The sequence below is a fragment of the Arctopsyche grandis genome, chromosome 12 (genome assembly GCF_051622035.1).
Source record: "Arctopsyche grandis isolate Sample6627 chromosome 12, ASM5162203v2, whole genome shotgun sequence".
Taxonomy (NCBI): domain Eukaryota; kingdom Metazoa; phylum Arthropoda; class Insecta; order Trichoptera; family Hydropsychidae; genus Arctopsyche; species Arctopsyche grandis.
Genome location: NC_135366.1, coordinates 17,193,428 through 17,216,068, shown reverse-complemented (window position 1 = coordinate 17,216,068; position 22,641 = coordinate 17,193,428). Strand labels below are relative to the sequence as shown.

The window sequence follows — 22,641 nt, the reverse complement described above, 5'->3', positions numbered from 1 at the left end:
AGACTGAAATATTTATTGCAAGGTTTAGGTTTTATATTGAGAATTTTTTTTGTGTATTTTCAACATTTTTTAACTAATTTTGTTTGAACCAGCATCAATAGTTCCAAATTAAAATGTAAACGGAATTCAATAGTTTAAATTAGCAATTACAATATTATTTTTAATGGTTCAGTGATTATTCCGAACAAAGCGATCTCTGACAATCGAAATTCCATCCACCCAGTGGTGTCACCCTAATGGTTTCCATGGGCTTCCGGAAACCCGTTGTTAAAAATTAAAAGTTTCCGGAAACTTAATTTAATCTAAAAATTTAATCTAAAAATTCATATAATTTTTGTCAAAAATTATAAAAATCTTGAAAATTTAATGAACTTTTATGTAATAGTACCTTAGACGAAAAAAAGTATATATATGTACATATGTATAGAACAGGTGGTCGAGTGAAAGGTTTCGACCGTTTCCCGGCCTATGGAAATTCAGTTGAGTTTGAAAGAGGATCGTTTATTTGCGTTCAATTGGTACAATGTTTATTGTATGTACGAAGAGGTTTCTTCGTAGAAGTGATCTGTATGAACTCCAGAGGCTAACTCTGCCGGTGGAGGTTGCTGCGTTGCTTTATAAACGTTTTGGGTTGAAGTGTGTCGTGTGCACATCTTTTGTTCTTGGTACTCGCGCTGCCCTAGTTATGCTGCGAGCGTGGTTTTATGGGTTCATACGCCTGGACGTAGTTCGTGGTTTTTATGGGTTCAGTGTGTTCTTCCTTTGTTTCCCAGACACGTGTATAGAAACACGTGTCGACCTTTTGACGAGGCGAGCGTGTGCCATGCGTTAATGACTTTCCTAGATATGTGTCGCAGTGACCTGACGAGATCATTTCAGTTGTACTATATGCCTACATATGTATGGATATATTTTCAAAATAAAATTTGGAAACCCGTTGTTCTAAAATTGGGCTGACACCACTGCATCCACCAAGAGCTATCCACGCAAACTATCATACTAATGAGAACTCGAGTGCCAGATAATCCGTATTCGTGATCCCAATGTGCGAAATAATCCGTTTACCAATTTTAATATTATTTTCATTCTTTGATTTGCTGCCTTTCGGTATCCCTGATCGGTGTCAATGTATTTTTTTAATCCAATGGTCGATGACTATAGTGTTTCCTTTATACAAAATGAAATTTGTTAAATTATCTACGCATTTACGTGTGATTGTGCGTCAACGTCACTCGGAATAGTGCAATGAATGACACAGTGAGTTGTAAAATTGCACAATGTGTTGTATAGGGTACGCGACGTTTGGCTATGGCTGTGTGATGTGGTGTGAATGCGGGTGCGGGTGCGGGTGCGGGCGCGAGTGTGTGTGTGTGTGTGTGTGTGTGTGTGTGGTGTGCGTGCGCCGGCTGACAGCGGTGGTGTGTTTTGACACATGCCGAGTTCTGGTCCATTGTCCCGTCGGGTGGTCGCGGTGGAGGCGGAGACGAAAACTTAGAGCGCGGAGGCGACGAGGTGAAGGTGAAGAGGCGGCGAGATGACGCCCCTCAAAGACAACGTGGATGTGTCCAGTTTCCTGGTGACGAAGCACTCGTGGAAAGGTCGCTACCGGCGGGTCGTGGCCATCGGCTCGCAGGGTCTCACCACATACAATCCCGACAAGTTGGAGATCACTAACCGGTGGTGGTGGAGCGAGCTGGTCTCCTTCGCTGCTGCCACTTCCACGTCCAGCTCAGCTCGCCCCGAGTTCGTCTTGACGATTCGTCGCGATCGAAAGCTGGACAATGTCCGCTTCTCCTCCGAACACCGCAACCTCATTCTAACCGAGGCTTTCAAGTATAGGCATCTGTTCGCTGAGAAGCCGCAGCACACATTTGTAATTATATTCTACCATTTCCTATTGCTTTTATGTATGTATAATTATATACCGAAATAGATTGCACAAAAATATTTTCTATGAGAAGTTATTTTAAATCAGGGTTTGCTGTATTTTGATTTTTAACTAAATTGACAAAGGATTTGTGTGAAGTTCTTTGTTATTGTATAAAGATTTCGGTGTTATGTTTCAATTAGGGAATTATTGCTTGTGCGAAATATATCGTGCTAGATATACATATAAAGATTAGGAAAGTAATTTTTTTCTTCGGATCTTTATCGTTTTAACCAGGCTGTGGAGTTGAGCATTTCAATTGGAGTCACAGGCGTAAATAATATTTTATTATAATATTTTTAACAATAAATTGAAATTTAATAATTTCTTCATAAAAATTATGAATTTAAATTCATTGAATTGCACGTATTTTGATGTTTATCTTCTTATTTTATTCTAATTTTTTTATATTAAATTGATTTGTTTATGTATGAAATTCATACACATACACGATGAATGTACTTACTTTTCATTTATACCTATTTCGTAACCAATAATTTAATAAATTGGGTAAAATGTAGATTTTTAATGATTACTTTAATTCTTTTAATATTTGTATTTTAAATTTCGCTATTATTTTCAATGCTAATAATTTTATATGTTGGTAAGAAAAGTCAATCTTACTAAAATTTGTTGAATAAAAAGAGTTGAATCGTAACAAAAAGTTGGGATTGAAGTTGGTAAATTTTGATCCGACTCCACAGCTCTGGTTTTAATTCAAATAATTGCCGAGAAATATACCACTTCCGTTTGTGTGTGTTATCAAAATAAAACCCAAATATTAATCTTAAAAAATATGAACTATTTAATTTTTATAATCAATATGAATATGTATACATACATAGTGTTGTATTGTACTTTAATATTTTTGCAATGGAACGAATAGCAAATTATTCTTTCAAAAAATACATAGCATGCTATGAGTCTCATATGTGTGTATATGTATGTTTTATTATTATCAGTATTTACATGAATAAATCATTCATGTAAATATTAGTATTTACGTGAATAAAAATTGTTAAGCATTATTATTTCTCATTGATATCGTATGTTTAAGATAAAAGGCTAATCTACATATGTTTCAATCTTAATTTTAATTGTATCTTTACAGCGCTATGAAGCATATAAGCATCATTGGAGTGATACAAAACTACCAGTAGTATTAGAAGTGACCCCATGTTCACTAGATCAGCTGGATCCCGTGACCAACATCCCCTTAGCAAGTTACAGTTACCATGAAATAGAAGGCATTATCGGCGTCCAAGATTATCCTGGAGGTTTTGTCATAGCTTGTGGAGGGTTCAGCAGACTTCATTTATTTGCATCCTCGAAATACAACGAAATAAAGAATAAAATTATCGATGCGGCGCTAAATACTCTAGGAATCAATATAAAAGTCTTACCTACCACTATCACATTAGACGATTTTCAAAATCAGCGTTTTGGAAAGTATAGGTGATATATTTATTTGAATATATTTTCATTACGAAACCAAAATAAATATTTGCTTTCGAAGAAAACTTTATGAATTTTCTTTTTTTAGTGGTGATACTCATCAAACTTCGGTGAGTGAATTTGTCGTCAATAAGGTAAATTCTTTAAGACACATAGAGCCGCCTAGAAGGACACTATGTCTGTCAGAAACGTGTATATTAGAAAGAGATCCGCAAACGTATTCCGTATGTTGCTTGAGACCTCTCGCTGATATTTGGGCTTTGATAAGAGACTCGAGCAATCCTCAATTATTTGTCATTGAATATATGAATGGACAAATCCGTTGCTACGTAGCTGCCGAGCGGTGTGTATCTAGATATTTCTAATATAATTATTACTATATTCCTCGACTCTTATTATATAGAAATATTTTTTCAGAGATGCTCTTCTTGCAAGTTTATTAGACGGTGTTCGATCTTCGGGCAACAGAGATGTACACGTAAAAATGCAATTGACTCCCAAGGGAAAGCGTTTTGGCCCTCTTCATGTACCCGTCGATGAAGAAACTGAATCGAATCACCTTAGGTTAGATATAAATATGCGTTTTAGATTTAATATCATTCAAGTTTATATCGAAAATTAACCCAATTTACATATGTATATATTTTTATCTCATATTTTATCTCCAAGTCCTATATACATCGGTTTGTATTTTGATTAACCCGCCCACTTTTACAAATGATTTATCAACATTTCAAATTACATATACTATATATCTATGTATAGGTGTTTCGAATTACTATAAGCGATGTAAACACTATATAGTTTGTAGTAATTCTATTATATACAATTCATTTGAGATCTAGAAAAGCATTTAATATGAATATGTATATTTTAGGTTTTTGATTACATCAACTGGACACTCTCGTGGAGACATGATCGAACGATTTAATGCAAATGTAGCATATTCTGGTTTACTTTATTCTGTAAATCAAGATGTAAGTTATATTTTACATATGTATAAGTATAATTTTAATAAAATTATATATTAATTAATGCATATATATATTTCGATTGTAGAGATTGTTTTCGGAAAATAAGGAGAAATTAATAGCACAAGCTTTACAAAGCTTAGTTCAAATCGGTGACAAAGAAAATAACATCAAGTCGTCGGCAGTTGATTTAGAAGCTCAGTTTCATGCGATTAGGCGATTAGGTGCTAGCAAAGTTGGATTTGGAGCATTCACCACAATGACAGGGTGTGTTATATTATATTTTTATGTATTTGTAATGATATTAATTGTGTTAAAAAGTTTATTTTTTTTCTTTATATTTTATTCATTTTAGTTTCCGAGAAGCTTTAGGATCAAAAGTGGTCGCAGCGTTGCGAAAAGGTGATCCTGGTGTAGCTCATGCTGCTTTAGACGCTCTATGTGCTCTTCTCCATCCAATGCATTCCGATTATGATTTACGACAAGAGCAATTAAACAAATCTAGTATGCTCTCCTCTAAAAATTTCCTTGAAGGTCTTCTCGATATGTGGACTGAACATGTCGTAAGTTTACTGTCGTTTCCTTGTAGATGTACAAATATTTATTTTGTAACTAACAATACCTGTTTTGCTTAATAATTGCCTTTGATACTGTTTAGACTCAAGGAAGTGGAGCATTGGTAGTAGCAGCCATGTTAGATTTCTTAACATTTTCACTCTGTGTGCCTTATAGTGAAACAACAGATAGTAAGCATTTTGATCAACTTTTGGAACTAGTTGCCACTAGGGGTCGATCTGTTTTTAAATTATTTGAGGTATTGGGTGCATTCATCTATATAAATTATATAAACTGATTCATATATTGATGTATGTATGTATTTATAAATTTTATTTACGCTAATTCAGCACCCTTCGATGGCAATCGTGAAAGGAGGTGGACTTGTAATGCGAGCGCTAATAGAAGAAGGCAATGCAGAATTGGGTGCTCGTATGCAAGCCTTAGCATTGGCCGAAGCTGCTTTACCACGACACCTTTTAATTGCATTATTCGGAACAGCTCGACCCCAACATCGCTTTTTGTCAAGACATTTAGTAGGGTTGTGGGCTACGGGTCATCCACCAGCGATGGCTCTATTGAGGAGGATATTTGTAAATTAATTTCTTTTTATATATTACATATATAATTTACATTTTGAATGATCATAAATTTACTTGACAATATTTTAGCCTTCGGGATTGCTTGGCTTCTTGGATTCAACGGATAAAGTTCCTCAAAACTCTAGTGATGATGAATTGAACGATCGAGATAATTTGAAGTTAGCTCAGGATGCAGCTAGTAAAAATAAAAGAGGCCCACAATGGGAAGCTATTGAGAGACAATTTAGAGCTGTTGAAAAGCATTTGGAGGTTTACAAATATTTTTTGATATAGAAAATATTCTTCTCTTCAAAGATTAAAATATTATATATTATTAATTTCAGCATTATACACAAATTGCTCTTCAACATTGGAGTACTCATACCGGTATAATAATTGAGCGTAAAGAAAAACAGCGCGAACGTCCGATTGTTTTGAGAAAAAGAAGAGAAAAAATTAAAGCAGATGCAAATTGGTCAATGTTCTTTTATCAATTTTCTAAAGATCATGCATTGCCAAATCTCATATGGAATCATAAAGTTCGTACTTATTATATTTAAATTTTAATAATAGAAATTAAAAAAATTATCATGCTTTATTTTGGTTCATATTACATTTTAGACTCGCGAAGAATTAAGATCTTGTTTGGAAAGTGAACTTAGGGCGTTTAATAGCGATAGGGAATTGAGTGGGTCTGCCCTTGTTGCTTGGAATTATACTGAATTGGAAATACATTATCGGTGTTTACAAGATGAAGTGCGTATTGGAGATTATTATCTACGCTTACTCCTTGAATCAGACGATTCTCCAGATTCTCCAATTAGAAAATCGTAAGTGTAAAGGTGTAAATATTTTTAAATGTTCGATTTTAAAACTATTGTATAATATTAAATATTTCATTATTATAGGTATGAATTTTTTAATGATCTCTATCATAAATTTCTACTTACTCCAAAAATCGAAATGAAATGTATGTGCTTACAAGCTATGTCTATTGTTTACGGACGTTATTATGAAGATATTGGGCCATTTGGAGACACAAAATATATTGTCCAAATGCTAGAAAAGGTAAACGTCTTTATTTTCACATTGATGTTTTAACCAGTAATTGTATTTTTAACTAATCCATGGTTTGATTTTTTTTTAGTCTGTAGACAGAATGGAACGTGATAGACTTGTAATATTCTTACACAAATTAATAATGCATAGGAGAAATGTCAGAGATGTTTTAGAATGGAATGGTGTTCGTATATTAGTTGATTTAATGACGCTAGCTCATCTTCATACCGCTAGAGCTACCGTACCAGCACAAAGTAACTTGTTGGAGGCTGCTCCAAATTCAGGTCAATCAACCACTGATAAAGAATGGTATTACAACGTTGAAAAAGCTCAGGGACAAATAGAGAGAACTGGACCTGTATCATTTCAAGATGTTAGTCATTTGTTATCTTTAAAATATGCTCATGTTGTGAGCGTAAGCATTTGACGTTTATTTATTTGACGTTTTCCAGATTAAAGATTTGTATAAAGATCAAAAAATAAATGCGCGTACAAAGTGTTGGGCAAGTGGTATGGATGGATGGAGAATGTTGCAAGCAATACCACAATTAAAATGGACTCTTTTGGCTAGAGGAACGCCAGTTTTTAATGAATCTGAATTGGCAACTCAAATTTTGAATATTCTAATTAAGTGTTGCGAATATTATCCAAGCAGGTTTGTTTTGTGATATTTTTTATTATTACTATTCTACTAATTTCACTTATTTATGCTTCCTGTTTGGATTGTAGAGATGAAGACAATGCAATAGTGCGCCCATTGCCAAAAATAAAACGCGTTCTTTCTGATTCTTACTGTTTAGCGCATGTCGTCCAAATTTTGTTAACATTCGATCCAGTTCTTGTTGAAAAAGTAGCGATTTTACTTTGTGAAGTTATACAAGATAATCCAGAAATATCGAAATTATACTTAACAGGAGTGTTCTATTTCATACTTATGTATACGGGTAGTAATTTATTACCGATAGCAAGATTTTTGCAATTAACACACATGAAGCAAGCGTTCAGAACAGAAGATGTGAGTTGAATAATCATATTCGCTTCATTTTAATTAAAATTTTAGATGGTAGTATTTCTATTTATTATATATAAAATTGCAGGTTTCATCTGATATCATGCAAAGATCAATATTAGGTCAATTGTTACCAGAAGCGATGGTTTGCTACTTGCACAATCATGGAGCTGAAAAGTTTGCTCAAATATTTTTGGGAGAATATGATACTCCTGAAGCTATATGGAATGCTGAAATGAGGTTTCGTTTTTAAATTTTTATACTGCAATTTCTTTTTAATTTCAAATAATGTACAAGGATATGTAATTTTTCTTTCAGACGAATGTTGATTGTTAAAGTTTCTGCTCACATTGGAGATTTCACACCACGTCTCAGAGCTCATTCGGGGGCCCGCTATCCTTATCTTGCAATCCCAGCTGTGAGATATACTCAATTAGATTCAGAACTATTTTGTAATATTTTCTATTTACGGCATCTATGCGATACACATCGGTTCCCGGATTGGCCTATTCCTGATTCTGTAATAATTGCTTTATTCACAATGTAATCTTTTCTAATTTTATTTTTTTAATTTGTTATAATAATATTCATTGAAAATTTATAGGTGAAATTACTCAAAGATGTACTTGAGGCTTGGAAAAAAGAAGTAGAAAAGAAACCTCCTATTATGACAGTCGATGAAGCGTATAAATCTCTAGGTTTAGCTCCTGGTAAACATCATGATGAAGCTGTTGTTCGTAAATCATACTATAAACTTGCCCAGCAATTTCATCCTGATAAGAATCCCCAAGGCAGAGTATGTGATAGATCTTTATATGTACAGTAAATTATCTGTTCAAAATTATAATACTTGTATGTTTTTTTAGGATCGATTTGAAGCCGTAAATCAAGCTTATGAATTTTTGTGTAGTAGAAGTATATGGACAGGGGATGGTCCCAATCCAAATAATATAGTCTTAGTATTAAGAGCACAAAGCATATTGTTTAGTCGGTATTCTGAAGGTAATTATTGTAAATTGAATATGTTTTATTAAATTTCATGTTTCCGTTGACCTTTACAATATGATTACTTTTATTTTAGAACTTGAACCATATAAGTATGCCGGTTATCCACAATTAATCAAAACCATTCAGATGGAAACGAGTGACGAAGCCCTCTTTAGTAAAACGGCACCTTTGTTGGCCGCCGGCTGTGAATTAGCTTATCATACGGTTAGTTGTTCAGCTCTCAATGCTGAAGAACTACGACGGGAAGGTGGAATTCAGGTGAAACTCATACGATTTAAATAATTTAAGATTAGAACTATCACAATGTTTTTATTACACACTTATCAATTTTAGGTACTATTGGAAGCGTATTCAAGATGCGTTTCGGTCATAAGCTTGTCATCAAAACCTACAGATGTTGCCGTTCAAGTTTGCAATCACATCAGTCAATGCTACGCCGTGGCAGCTAAATTCCCTCATTGTAGAGATGTCATTGGAGAAATGCCAAGTTTAATTGTAGATCTGTGTAGAATATTACAATTCAATGTATGTTAACTTTTTCGCGTATTCTAATTTAATCAATGTTGCCAAATTGCAATTCATGTTAAATTTTACTTTCAGCATCTGGGGGCATTGTGCTGCAGTGGTGTACGTTGTGTAGCTGCTCTTTGCGTAGATGGAGCTTTACAAACCCGATTATTACGATGTGGAGCTTTGTGGCCCTTAATGAAAGCTATGTTATGTTATGATTTCACTTTAGATGAAGGCGGAGTCGAGAGATCTCAAGATGCTAACCAACAGGTTATATTCGAAAATGCATGTAATTTAACAGTCACCGTTAAATTTTTTTTATTAAACTTATCCCAATTTTTTACAGGAAGTAGCCAATCAATTAGCAAAACTTTCGATTGTAGCATGTGCTAGTCTCGGTGGTTATTTATTAGAAGACCAAGAGATACCTCGCAATCAATTAGCTACCAATGCTTTTAAGTCGCTTTTTACGCCTTATCTCACGAAGAAATTAAGCAATGATAAACCAGAAGAGGTTGTTATTCAATCTTATTTAAGCATTATTTTATTTATATGATTTTTCTTATGAATTTATTACTTTTAGTTGCTCAAAATTTTAAATTCTAATTGGCGTAACCCATATCTCATTTGGGATAATAGCACTCGAGCAGAGCTCTCAGAATTTCTCAATAATAGGAAACAGTACGCTATAAATGATGACGATGATGACGATATTATACTGTGTACTGAATTTAAATACTCAGCTCATGAGGGACAGCTTATTGTCGGTGAAATATTCGTACAAATATATAATGAACAACCAACCTTTCCCATTGAGGTTAATGATCATTTCAATGTTGTATGTTTTGTTTGTTAGTTATTACTATTAATTCAATATGTTTCAATATTTAGAATGCGAAAGGATTTGCACTTGATCTCTTAGAATTGTTAGGAAAACAATCATGTGGTTTAATGAATAATGAGATAATTTCTCATATGGTTATGTGTTTGGAAGCAATAGCAAATGTGATTAAAACTAATCCAGGTTAGATGAATTCATTTTTTTTTTAATTATTTTTAATTAAAATACAAAGTATAATATTATATTTTTACTTTATTGTTGAAGGTGTTGAAATACAATGTATTGGACATTTTGGATTGATATTTGGTTTATTGAGTGCGAGAGGATACCCCGAAGTACTGAAAAAAGCATTGAATGTCAGCGCACTCATAATTTAATTTAATATATTTTTATTATTATTCATTTTTATTAATGATAATTTCCTTGTAGGTTGTAATATCTAGTGCAGGATGCTCAGAATGCGTTGAAGACATTGCAGCTGGAAAGCTTTTGGGACACTTATTGCCCGCAGTAGCAAGTGATCAATTGCAGGCTTCTGCTTTGGATGCTTTATCGCCTCTACTTACTAATACTTCTATAGTAAATGAAGCCCTTAACAAAGGTACCCTAATCTGAATATTTAAAGTTTTCATTAATGACACTTTTGATACATACATATATAAAAAAATAATATCATAGGTGCTGTTATATACTTGTTGGACATATTTTGTAATTCGAACTCTGAGAATTTGATAGAAACTTCAGCAGAGCTCCTTGCTAAAATGATAGCTGACAAGCTGCACGGACCTAAAGTATAATACTTTACTTAAATTTACGTATGTGCCATAAATCTATAAGAGTAATAATATAACACGATATGTAATTTGCAGGTAAAATTGTCTTTATGTCGCTATTTACCTGCAATATTTGCGGATGCTATGCGATCCGGAGGTGGTGCAGTTGCAGCCCGAATGCTCAACACATGTGAGCGGCATCCTGAGCTTGTTTGGGATACCGATGCGAAAGACAGAGTATCTTCAATAGTGTCAAGACATAAAGACGAGTAATTGAAACACTTTGAATGGAAATTCTTTATAAAATTCGTTATAAAAGTTACACTGTATGTGCACGCTTCTTTACAGACATTTCACGATGCAGATAAGTGATCCAGGCGTGTTATGGAATACTTCGATTGACCCCAATGAGACTAATTCTGGTCTTGTTTGGACACCACCTGGCGAAATTGTCGTTGGTGGTGTTTATTTGCGTTTATTTGTTGCCAATCCACAATGGACGCTGCGAAGTCCTCGAACATTCCTTGCCGATTTGCTGGACTCTGTTATGGTGGGCTTACAAAGAGATGGACAGGTATTTTATAAGCACGTTTTAATACTATTATACTATCATAATTATTCATGTACTAAATTGACCTTTATGTTATTGCAGGAAGAGGCTCTAGAATTGTGTAGAAAAGCATTATGTGGTCTTCTCGGAGCGCAACCGGTATTAACCGATCTAGTAGCTAGCCATGGTCATTTACCTAGACTTTGTCGCTATCTTGCTACTAATCCACATCATGTTTTACCGATTTTACATACAATATCTAGTAATCATGTAAGTAACTATGGAGATACAATGTTTACGTTTAATTTATTTTTATAAAGTAATTATTCTTATTTTTATTTTAGATTTGCGTCAGCGCGCTTTCTCAAACTGATTGCATCGCTGGTATAAAACAAGCCATAAAAACCAAACGTGAGATGGTTGGACTTGCTTGCGAGGCTCTGTCGAGAATATTCACCAGTACTGCCAATACAGATGAGCTTGTACACCAAGTAAATAAATTTCTGTGTTATTGATTTCAGCTGCACGTACAACAAATTGATTGATTGCTTATATTTGTTCACAGGCACTTGAAACTGATATGGTAGGTCAATTACTTTTACTATTAGAAGGCAAATTAGAAGGTGTTCCACCATCTGGACAGATAACAGCACAAGCTGTAGCAGCTCTTAAAGCTATGGCGCGGTCCATTGTTCACGGTGAAAGAGTACGAACTGCACTCGCTGCATGCCCTGCATGGCAACAATATGCAAATCAAAGACATGACCTATTTATTGCTGATACGCCCGTTGCTGGATATCTTACTGGTGTGTTTCACACATGTATTTGTATTTTGGGTGAATTTTATGATTTGTATAATTAATGTTATGCTAATTTCTTTTTAGGTGGAGTGCCACAAAGTGCTGGGTACCTGACACAAGCTCCTACATCGAATATTACTTTGCAACCACCACCCGTTGATTGATTTAACTTTTCGTTGTTTGAATATTTTTACTATTTCTGTGGGTCCAAATATATATATATATTGCTATTTGCCAAAGCAATAATAAAAAGCCTAAATATTGCTTTTGTTGATTTTTTGACTTTTATTTTTGTTTCCATTATTATATTTATTTTGTAATTTATACAAAAAAAAACTTTTTTTGTTATTTTATCTTTGTGTAAATATTTGAAAATAGATTTTTGTATTTTCTCGATACCATTCCTATAGAAGTAAACCAAGTTATAAATTTATACAAGTACTGCATTTGAGCTGTATCTTATTTCGAATATTTTTGTATGTAGGAAAATCATAAAGAACACTTAGTTTAACTTTTTACATAAATATTTTTAATGTTCCAGCATTTGCAAATATAAATTGTTTTATTTTTTTCTAGATAATTTTGACTGTTTAATTTTTTTACAAGGTTTTTCTTATTTCAAATGTCGAGTTTAGTCGAATATATTTCGAGAATGTTGAATACATATGTATATTCGTTAAAAATGTGATTTAAATTACGCATATATTTTTTTTTTATTATTAAATTGACATTTTGAAAATTAAATTACATTCTGAGATGTCTATAAATAACCATAATGTTTAAGTAAAAATATATTTTTATGAAAATGTCGATGTTTTTGCCATTACATACATTACAGAATTAAATTTCGCCTTAAATTATTAATTATATTATATTATGCCATTTCATTAAAAATGTAATAAAAACATACATATTTAAATCTTACCAGAGTAGTGTGATGAAGAACGAACAAATATATGTAGTTTATTTTGTATAGCAACATTTTATTCACACTTTTTTTTAAATACATATGCAGTTTAATTTAATTTTATTGATTGTCAATTACAGTGACATTTTGGAAATTAGAAAATTTACTAATGTATCAGTGATTAGAATGTATATTGTATGGAGCTTATTATGAACTATGAATATACACAAATATTTCTATAATACAGGTTTTGTATTAGATTTATGTATCTATAAATCTGCATGTACATAAATTAGAAATCCATTTTGGATAAGCTTTATGTGTCATTTCAAACGCTCTATTTTTTGGTAGTTAAAATTTAAATCCAATATTTTAATGTGTTTACCATATTCTGATTCCATGAGATTTAAATTAATACATATTTGATTTTTTTTTTTAATTTTATGCTTAGAGATATTATTTTGTATTTCATGCTTTTTTATTAAAACTATTAATAATTGTTAGAAGAATAATATCAAGCGATTATAGCACACTATTGTGGTAGGTATATATTATATTATAGGTATAATAAATGTACATTTGTAAAAACATGCATATACTCGTATACATATAAAAAGATTATATGTAAAATGTAATCATTTTATCATTGAAATATGTTTTAGGATGTATTATATTTTTAATAAACTAAAGTAATTAAATCAATCGTTTCTATTATTTCTACTGTATTAAGATAAATATGTACTTTTAAAATAATTTGACTAAGTTTATCCATTTTAGTAAGAACACACAGATACTTATGTATAAAATTATTATACATGTAGCTCATATCTTAACAATGATATCAAAAGCAATTCTCAGATTTAGTACACATCAAGTACATATACATATGCACATATGTATTGATTTCAGAATTATTAAAACAAACTAGTTATAAAAAGTCTTTTATATTGGTCTCCAAATCAAAATATTATATACGTTTAGCCTCAAGTCGGATACAGCGTTCTCTTAGACTTGAAGTTTCTCTTCGTGCTAAAGTTAGAGCATCGTCTTTTCTGGCAATTACTACCTTTACTCTGAAAACAGAATTATTCATAGTAAAATTTTGTATTTGTAAAACATTAATTATTATTGACACACTAATTATGATTGCACTCACTTTGCAAATAATTGATGCATTTCATCTTTATGTTTTTGTTGCATGTTCTGTAATTGTGATTGAAGGTCTAATTCAGCTGCTTTTATCAACATATCCGTTTGAACTGTGTTTTGAGAGTTTATCTATAAACAAGTACAATTCGATATGAAAATTAAATTAATTTTTGAATTTGAAGTTAAATATGACTAGTGGTTTTATCCGGCTTCGCTCGGTATTTGTAATATAAACATGACTAATTTTATAGTAAACATTTTATATAAATTTATTTGAATATTCATTTGTTTTTTTTATTAAATTGACTGTCACGAACAAACAAACATATATACTAAGTCTATTTCGAAATTATATGTATACCAGAATCTGGCGCCTGCGTCCCCGGGGTTTTCGAATCCTTTGAATCGAAAAAAAATCGAATGTGTTGTTTACGAACCAAGGTTACATATATACATATCTAATATATAATTTCGAAATTTCGACTTTGCATATATATATAAATATGTAACCTTGGTTGGTTGGTGCGTAGACAACACATTCAATTTTTTTTTTCGATTCATAGGCGCTGATTCGATTTTTTTCGATTCAAAGTTCCCGGGGGCGAAGGCGCCGGGGGGGCAGGCGCCGAGGGTGCAGGCTCTGGATTCTGGTATACATATAATTTCGAAAAACACTCAGTATATATGTTTGTTTGTTCGTGACAGTCAATTTAATTTAAATAAAACTATTCAAATAAATTTATATAAAATAAAACTATTCAAATAAATTTAATAAAATGTTTACTATTAGATTAGTCATGTTTAAGCGGTTTATATTAAAAATACCGAGTGAAGCCGGGTAAAACCACTAGTATACATATACTTTCCTATACCTAAACTTATACATAAACTAACCTCTTCAGCTTGTTTTAATTTCCCTTCCAACTGCGTTATTGTAATTTGATGTTTAGAACCTAAAAAGGAGCAATCAAAATTTGAGACATAATTTTTGACCTACATACAGTGCCAGCTACCGCAAATATTAAAATGTAAATATTATATCAGACATTGTTCCTGAACTTCTCCGAGTTGTTCTCTCAAATCGTTACAACGATGAATAGCTATCTTTTCGGAATCTTCTAATGCTTTTACATCACTTTCGTATTTTTCTTTCATTTTCCTAGATAATTATGCATATTGAATATTTTATCATTACTTTATTGATGACGTTAAATATTATTTATATCACTTACTTGATATTTTCTTGCATATTGTTACGACCTTCTTGAGCTTCTGTTTCCATACAATCGATAACTTTCTCGATTTCCTTGTCTCGTTCTCGCCTTAACATTAAATGAATTTCTGATTCTTTTTCTTTTAAAATTACCGATTGTTTTTTAGAATAGTCAACTTTATAATCATCGAATTCTTTTATCATTTTTTCTTTAAGTTGTTTCAGTTCCTCCTATTTTTATCATAAAGTATTATATTTTTTCAATTTAAAAACTTACTAAGCCAAACTTCATAATTTTATTAAAGATGAAATTTTACCTTTATGAGAAATTTCTTTTCATCGATTTGCTTTTCGATTATATTTTTCTGTCGTGCTAGATCTTCTTCTTGTTCAATTTTCCATAGGTCAGCTTGATGACGAGCATTCCGGATGGATTCTTCAGCACGCCGGGCAGCATCTCGTGCCTCCTGCTCTACTCTCTCTGATGCACTGACCATAGCTGCCTCCCATTCTGCTCGTTTTTGCTCCAACCTGTTAAAGATGTCAAACAAAACTCATTTTTTATTTATATAATTTCATTCACTTACAGTGAAATTATAGCTTTACCTTTCGGTAGCAAGAAATCGTTCTTTATCCAATTCATCATCAAGTTGCCTTGCTGCATTATCTTTCATCTTTCTGATTTCCTTTGTATGTTGGTCCCGTAATTCAGCAAGAGCTAATTCGGCATCTTGTTGGGCTTTTACTAACTGAATTGCGTGTTTCTTTTCAATCTCTTGGAATTCGCTCTCTAATTCTTTTACAGTCATATCCTACAAAATTGTAAACAGTTGTTATATTTTCATATTCTGACAAGATGATTGATTATTTTATAATGCCAAACCTTAATTTTTTGTGTGTGATGTTTAAGCCATGCTTGTTTATCGCGTTGATGCGCAGCTGTTAGTCTCTGTCTTTGGTTGCGAAGCTCTAATTGAAGACGTTCAGCAGACGCTCTTGCTGCACGGCCTCTACGAGCTTCAGCTCCAGCAGCTGTTCCTGCCAATTGCTCGATCCGTTCAGTTAAGGCTTTCTTTTCATTTACCAACTGCAAAAAATGTTATCATATATCATAGTATATGTACATATGTACAAATAATAAAACATTTCTCAAAACCAATACTTGTTCAATAAATTTTTGGTGTCTAGCGACAGCATGGTTTGTTTGGGCTGCAGCTATAGTGACTTCTTGTTTCGCAGATGTCTTGATGGCTTTAAGACGTGCTGCAGATTCTTTAGCGGCACGAGTGAGTGCACCTCGAAGACCTGATGCAATAGCAGACGCACGTCCTGCAGCCAACACCCCAACAACGGCACGGTGTGCAAGCTCTGATTTACTCAGTTCCATTAACTCTTCAACTCTAAAACGATTACTATATTAAATATATACAGTGTTATCAGTTATTTCATATATTTGTAAAATACACTTGCTTTAATGCAAATAATGGTTGGTTATGGGAAAATGACGACATGTCTTCGTTTGCACTCTTCTCAATTCTTTCCAAGTAGTTTGCTATGTCCCTATAGAAGTTAAAATTTTTTTAATTTTTCCAATCAAATATTTCAAATTGAATATGAAATACAAAGGTACAAAAGTGAATAATTCTTACTTGTATTCAGTAGTTGTTGTGTCAAAAGTTTCTTCCAATGATTTGCTTGTAATTATATCTTTCTCTTGAATGTTACAGTGAATGTCAATATCGTTTAGCGTTGAATAAATGTCTGCTATCATAGAATCATCGTCAAGAGCATTATTTAATTCAAAACTTTCATTAGGGTTAATTCTCTCTGAAGATTTAAGTGTGTTAACTTCGGCAGTAACACGAGAAGGAGATTCTTTTGCGTTTTTGGTATAAAGTGTATCTTGTGGACTCGTACTGATGAAATTTTCCGAATGATTAGAATTTAAGCAGCTATTAGTAGAATAAGGTGTTTCACTCGCCAATTTGGAAATTGGAATAATTTCATCTTCAAAGCGTACGCTACTTCGATTCAGTCGTTCCTTATCATTATACTTATTTTCTTTGACTATCTTGTTTCTATCTGTGGTTTCACATGAAGAAACGTCTCCTAATGGAGTGTGAATTCGTGTCTCCATCCAGGAAATTACATCTTTATCGTCATCAAAATATACAGTATGGTTTGTTTTAGTACTACTTTTGGTTAACATTATTTTTTGAGCTCTGAACTTAATTGCGTTTCGGTTTGATTTCTGATAATCCGATACACTTTCGGGTAGTTTTTTAGCATCAAAATCGTTCTTTTTTGTGAAAAATTTTTTAGAACTTAAATCGTCCATTCCAAATTTGTTTTTATTTTCATATATCGGATCTTTTTTTTTCACTCTCTTCTTTGGCTTGGATGTTTTTTGTTTTTCTTTCACATTGCGATACATAGAATTTTTATTAATCATATCCTTCTTGAGTGTCTCTTTGGAGCTATTATAAGATGTTTCCAGCGAATTGAAATTATCGACTGTTTCACTATCGTTAATAACTGTACGTTTATTAGTATTGGTTTTATTATATTTTTTATTTTCAGAATATTTTTCTTGGCTGGTTTTAAATATTGGAACTTTGTCTATATCGTCTTCGCTGCCAGATGTACTAATATTTATTACATTTTTATTATACATGGTAGAATCAAAGCCAATATGATTTTTAAATTCATCACATTTCTTCCTTAAATCTTCTAAAGTTAGATCATGAAAATTATTGATAGATGCTATTTCTTGTTTATACTCCTCGATGACTTTTGAAGTATATGTCTTTGTTTCGCTCTCTTCTAAGTATAGAGGATAGTCTGTAATGTTATCTTTTTCTTTTTTTTCATTAGCCTCAAAATTATTGCTATCACTTTCAGTGACTTTCTTTTGACTTTTTGAACCTTCATTGTAATCCGATTTGCATGTATCTTCGTTTTCTTTTGTTGGAATGCTACTATCATAATTTGGAATGTCAAAATATCGGTTTTGTTTTATATTGTGAAGCGTTGGATCTATGGTTTCTTGATATTTTTGTTGTTCGTCAGCAAAATTATTATTGGGATTATCAGCTTCTCCAAAATTTACAGTTGTATCCAATTTTTGTGATTTTTTGTTTGAATCTAAATTTTCATTAATATCACAAATACCACTTTGAAATTTTTTTGTATAATTCAAATAATTATTTTGTGACGAATTCTGAACTTCAAAATTGTGTTCATTGTCAAATAAAAGTGCTCTATCTAAGTAAGCAGAGTCTTGCTTAGATGGTTTTAGTTCAATAGAATATTCACTTGAAACATTATCATTATATTTTTTCTCATTCTTGTATTTATTTTCTAAAGCTTTAAACTTCATTTCACTCTCATCATCTTCGATTTTGCTATCGTTATAGTAATTTTTGAGAATAACTTCATCAATTTCATTATTCTGCTCTGTTTTTCTAAAATTATGTCCTGATATTGACGGGAGTGGATCTTTAGTAGTGAATATTGATGTATTATACTTAGAATCATATAAAAATACATTATCTGAAATACTTTTATTTGAATTTCCATTGTAATTATGAGATAATTGGTTAGGACTTTTTTCAGAATCTTGGCTTGATTCTTCTTCCACGAGAGATAATTGTGTATCAAACGTTGAAAATATATCATAAGAACTTTCAATATTTTCATTTGGCTCTTGATCAATTTTATTTTTTGCAAACGACACTCTTCCCACCAAGTTATCTGCACTTTTATATTCAAAACATTTGTTGTTGATTGTATCATCTTCGATTAAATCATCAGTGTGATCTTCTACTTCATTTTTCTGTATGACTTGGGGAAACCAACTTATCGATGAATTTGTAGGTCTTTTGAACTTCAATCTATTTGTAGATAGATTTTCATTATAAACCATAGAAATTTCATTATTTGGTTTTTTATTTTGAATATTTCCAAAATTATGGATATCAGACGAACTGGAAACTCCACTACTTGTGTTATCCTCTTTGTTAATTGGCAAATGTATTGACAGCTTAGTGCTGGATGAATTTATATCTTTTTCGGGAATAATATTTAATGATTTTTTCATGTCCCCGTGTTCATTTCCGAGGAATGTCTCCATAGATAATCCAACAAATGGTCTGTATTTTTTGAGTTGGATTGGGGTGCCTTCAATTTCATAATTCCCATCTAACGGTTTTTCCAAAGTTTGGGCTTTAGCCTTGATTTTTGTACCTAAACTTATGCATGTTTCCAAAGAACTGTTTTCTGAGTTATTATCCGAAACTGGTAAGTCGTAGTAAAATCTCTGTTTTATTAAATTATTGAAAATGGGTTCCTTTACGAGCTTATCACATAGAGTAGACGACTCGACAGTTCCGGGTATCGACAGATCCTTAAAATATTCTAAAAATGAAAAATAATTTGGGCAATCATTCATTTCATATATTTAGTGTTGTATATTTGAAAAGGTAAATATTTTGAGAAATAATAGAACAAACATATATGGATTATGAAAATGCATGTACATGATTTTTTTGCAGAAAAATTATTAAGAAACGATGAATACACACCACTATTCCGTAAATAGAATGAATCTGGTCTATCAGTCTGTGTGTGTCTAAGGAATGAATGTAATTTTGGAGAAGTTGGTTCAGTGCCTGCTGAAAATGGTCTGCGATTGTGCTCCGGTGTGTACTATACAACAAAATAATTCAGAAATTATGCAAAATGAGAGAAATGAAAAAAATGCGGACATACAAACAATGCTAAACAGTACACTGTAGTGCACGAGTACAATGAGTAGGAAAAATAGTGCATAAACATAATATTTTTATAACTTAAAACCATTCGGATTTTACACTTTACCTTAAAATAAAAGGTTGAACATACCTTAGTTGTTGTGTACAACGCTGATTGAGGTCTAAATTTTTTAGTATCATCTACGCGCGCCCTCGAACTTAAATTTATGTGTTCACCGAACAACTTTAAATCTTTAACGCTTCCTTCTCTAGAAGTCATTGTTATACATTTATGAATCCATTGCTTAACTTTTATTTTAAAATCAACGATTGGCTTGTTGTGACAGTTTGTTGTGACAATAACGTTACTTAGCAACAATGGCTTCGTATCTACAGCACTATTTTTTTTATATGTAAATGCGCATTGTTTTTAATGTAAATTTCCTTCATTATATTAGAAAAAACTGTTTTTTTTTTTTTTATAAAGGATAATTTCACAATAATTGTTCCGCTCATTAAGAGGGCTGTACACCCGAAACCTTAATTTTGTTGCCGTTCCTTTCTTCGATATATATATTGAGTGAATGTAAATATTGAGTGAATGCGACAATATATGTATATCAATATATATATATTGAGTGAATGCGACAGTTTCGCTTCGACCAGATAATACGTATTTTAAATCGACAAAATCGAGGTTTCGTATTCTCCTATTTTCTCCTTCAAAACTAGACCAATTTTTAAAAAAATTTCATCATCGGTATGAGAAAGATATTTTCTGTGCAACTATGCGCGTATTTTTTTTTTAAATCGATCGTTAAATAAGCACGCTGGACTCTTTTCGTGGGTGTAAAAAAGAGGCGATTTTATAGATGTTTGGCGGCTCCTAGCTCCTATAAAAAATAACTAATCAAAAAAATAAAACGATAGATGCATCTCAATGGTGGATATCCATAGCATATTAAAAAATAATTTCTCTAGTGCCATAATTGAGGAAGGGAGAAGTGTAATACGTTCGTATGGACGTCCAGCCCTCTTAATGCAATGGATGCACATGGGGGATATTGAATGCTACCAAATACTTATGGAACCATTAAAAATCGGCAAATTCTGACTATAAACGGTCAGTCTAAAATTATTATCATCCAAATCATTCTCAACCAAGCTTTCTATTGATTGATCCATCTCTATAGATACCATCACTATGTAACCCAAATCAAATCAGAAAATTCTAACAGAATGTGGGTGAATTAAATTAAATTATAATGAATCATTTGAAATTTGCCATCTTCTTCCAACAACGCTTCTTCTAATTACAAAATTACGAACATTTTTTTTAAATCTTTTTTTCCTTTATAAGGTCTGTTCATACCTATCCAGCACGACCCGAATCCTGCAAGTATCCTGCAAGTACGGACAGTATTCTATAGTACATTATATATGGACGCGCATGAATGCGTAAAAACGCATGCGCGAATGGAGTATGAATACGTCCATATATTGTACCAAAGAATACTATCCGCACTTGCAGGACACCTGCTGGATAGGTATGAACAGACCTATAATCTTTTGGTATATTTATTTATGTGGACGATAAGGATTGTACCATTCTCTGTATCATCTGGAATAAAACCTATTATTGTTGGAAAAATACAATAGTTTTCGAATGATGTTAGAGTTTCAACCTTAAATCTTTCAGCCGTAATAGTGGATTTTTTTCAATTTTACTAATATTAATACATATGGTCAAAAAACGATTGGATGCTTTCATGTAATTTTTTATTGGAATCCTTTGTTCGCTATTTAATAAGTATTTTTCGATTGCTAGAAAGAGAAAAAAAATGTTGAAATCCAGTTCGTCAGATCTCGTTCAGTTTGACTGGGATAGTACCGTTGTAAGAAATTGCATCGCAAGTGGTTTAAATCGATGCAATCTGGGTTACGGTGTGGTTTCGAGTGAGTATGGTGAACTTCACCTTCGTCGCTCGCGTTGTCAGCTTCTATTTTGTTTAAATTCACGCTCCAAAGGTTAATTTGTGAAATCATCAATTTATTTTTGTGCAGCTCTGTAATTAATTCATTCACAAAGGCCTGTAACACTGAACAATTATGATCACGGTGCGCTTCAAAACGTTCACCAGTCGTTTTACACACGCATATGAACATATGTACTTGCCTACATATATGCATGTAAAATGTACAACTCAATGATTGCACAAGAAAAAATAATTTTCTACCATTACTGTAAATATGCAAAGGTTGCTAATCAACGCTCATGTCGCACATATTCGCTACTATTAAAGGTCTGTTCATACGGTTCGGTGATTACTGGTCACAAATTACTCGTCACAAAGTCACTAAAATCTCTATAACGGAACATCTGGCAGCCGAAAAGTCCATCATACTAACGATACCTATCATAGTAACGAGAACTTGAGTGCCAAATATTGTGTATTCGCGATTTTCATGGCAAAAATTGTCTTTGTGACCACCCCAATGTGACGAATAGTCCAATTACCGTTCATACCTATCCAGCACGACCCGAATCCTGCAAGTACGGACAGTATTCTTTAGTACATTCT

The 22,641-nt window shown here is 32.5% G+C and overlaps 3 protein-coding genes and 1 long non-coding RNA gene across 4 annotated transcripts in view; 2 read left to right on the top strand and 2 right to left on the bottom strand.

Moving 5' to 3' along the window:
• Positions 1–22,641, bottom strand: part of LOC143920291 (uncharacterized) — a 319,990-nt gene that overhangs the window by 169,348 nt on the left and 128,001 nt on the right. The gene's annotated exons all lie outside the window — the stretch shown is intronic.
• LOC143920299 (uncharacterized) overlaps positions 1–22,641 on the top strand; it is a 319,815-nt gene that overhangs the window by 169,349 nt on the left and 127,825 nt on the right. The gene's annotated exons all lie outside the window — the stretch shown is intronic.
• Rme-8 (receptor mediated endocytosis 8) lies at positions 1,294–13,646 on the top strand. Its single transcript, XM_077442328.1, has 35 exons — positions 1,294–1,873; positions 3,039–3,382; positions 3,471–3,725; positions 3,800–3,946; positions 4,260–4,359; positions 4,442–4,620; positions 4,709–4,916; positions 5,012–5,167; positions 5,259–5,501; positions 5,580–5,759; positions 5,834–6,028; positions 6,111–6,319; positions 6,398–6,557; positions 6,637–6,921; positions 7,001–7,203; positions 7,278–7,563; positions 7,646–7,797; positions 7,876–8,077; positions 8,162–8,353; positions 8,424–8,559; positions 8,639–8,823; positions 8,899–9,090; positions 9,166–9,345; positions 9,422–9,589; positions 9,659–9,892; positions 9,967–10,099; positions 10,181–10,272; positions 10,346–10,517; positions 10,595–10,707; positions 10,786–10,958; positions 11,038–11,263; positions 11,342–11,509; positions 11,584–11,730; positions 11,805–12,045; positions 12,124–13,646. Exons 1-35 carry the CDS (start codon positions 1,535–1,537, stop codon positions 12,201–12,203), a joined length of 6,675 nt encoding a protein of 2,224 aa, XP_077298454.1. The 5' UTR covers positions 1,294–1,534; the 3' UTR covers positions 12,204–13,646.
• On the bottom strand, positions 13,876–21,145 carry dila (centrosomal protein dilatory). Its single transcript, XM_077441865.1, has 13 exons — positions 20,211–21,145; positions 19,892–20,015; positions 16,958–19,724; positions 16,779–16,868; positions 16,471–16,708; positions 16,192–16,395; positions 15,915–16,120; positions 15,626–15,839; positions 15,328–15,539; positions 15,142–15,254; positions 14,990–15,048; positions 14,103–14,224; positions 13,876–14,019 (listed from the first exon to the last, which is right to left on the bottom strand). The coding sequence occupies exons 1-13, from the start codon at positions 20,337–20,339 to the stop codon at positions 13,914–13,916; spliced, it is 4,584 nt and encodes a 1,527-aa protein (XP_077297991.1). The 5' UTR covers positions 20,340–21,145; the 3' UTR covers positions 13,876–13,913.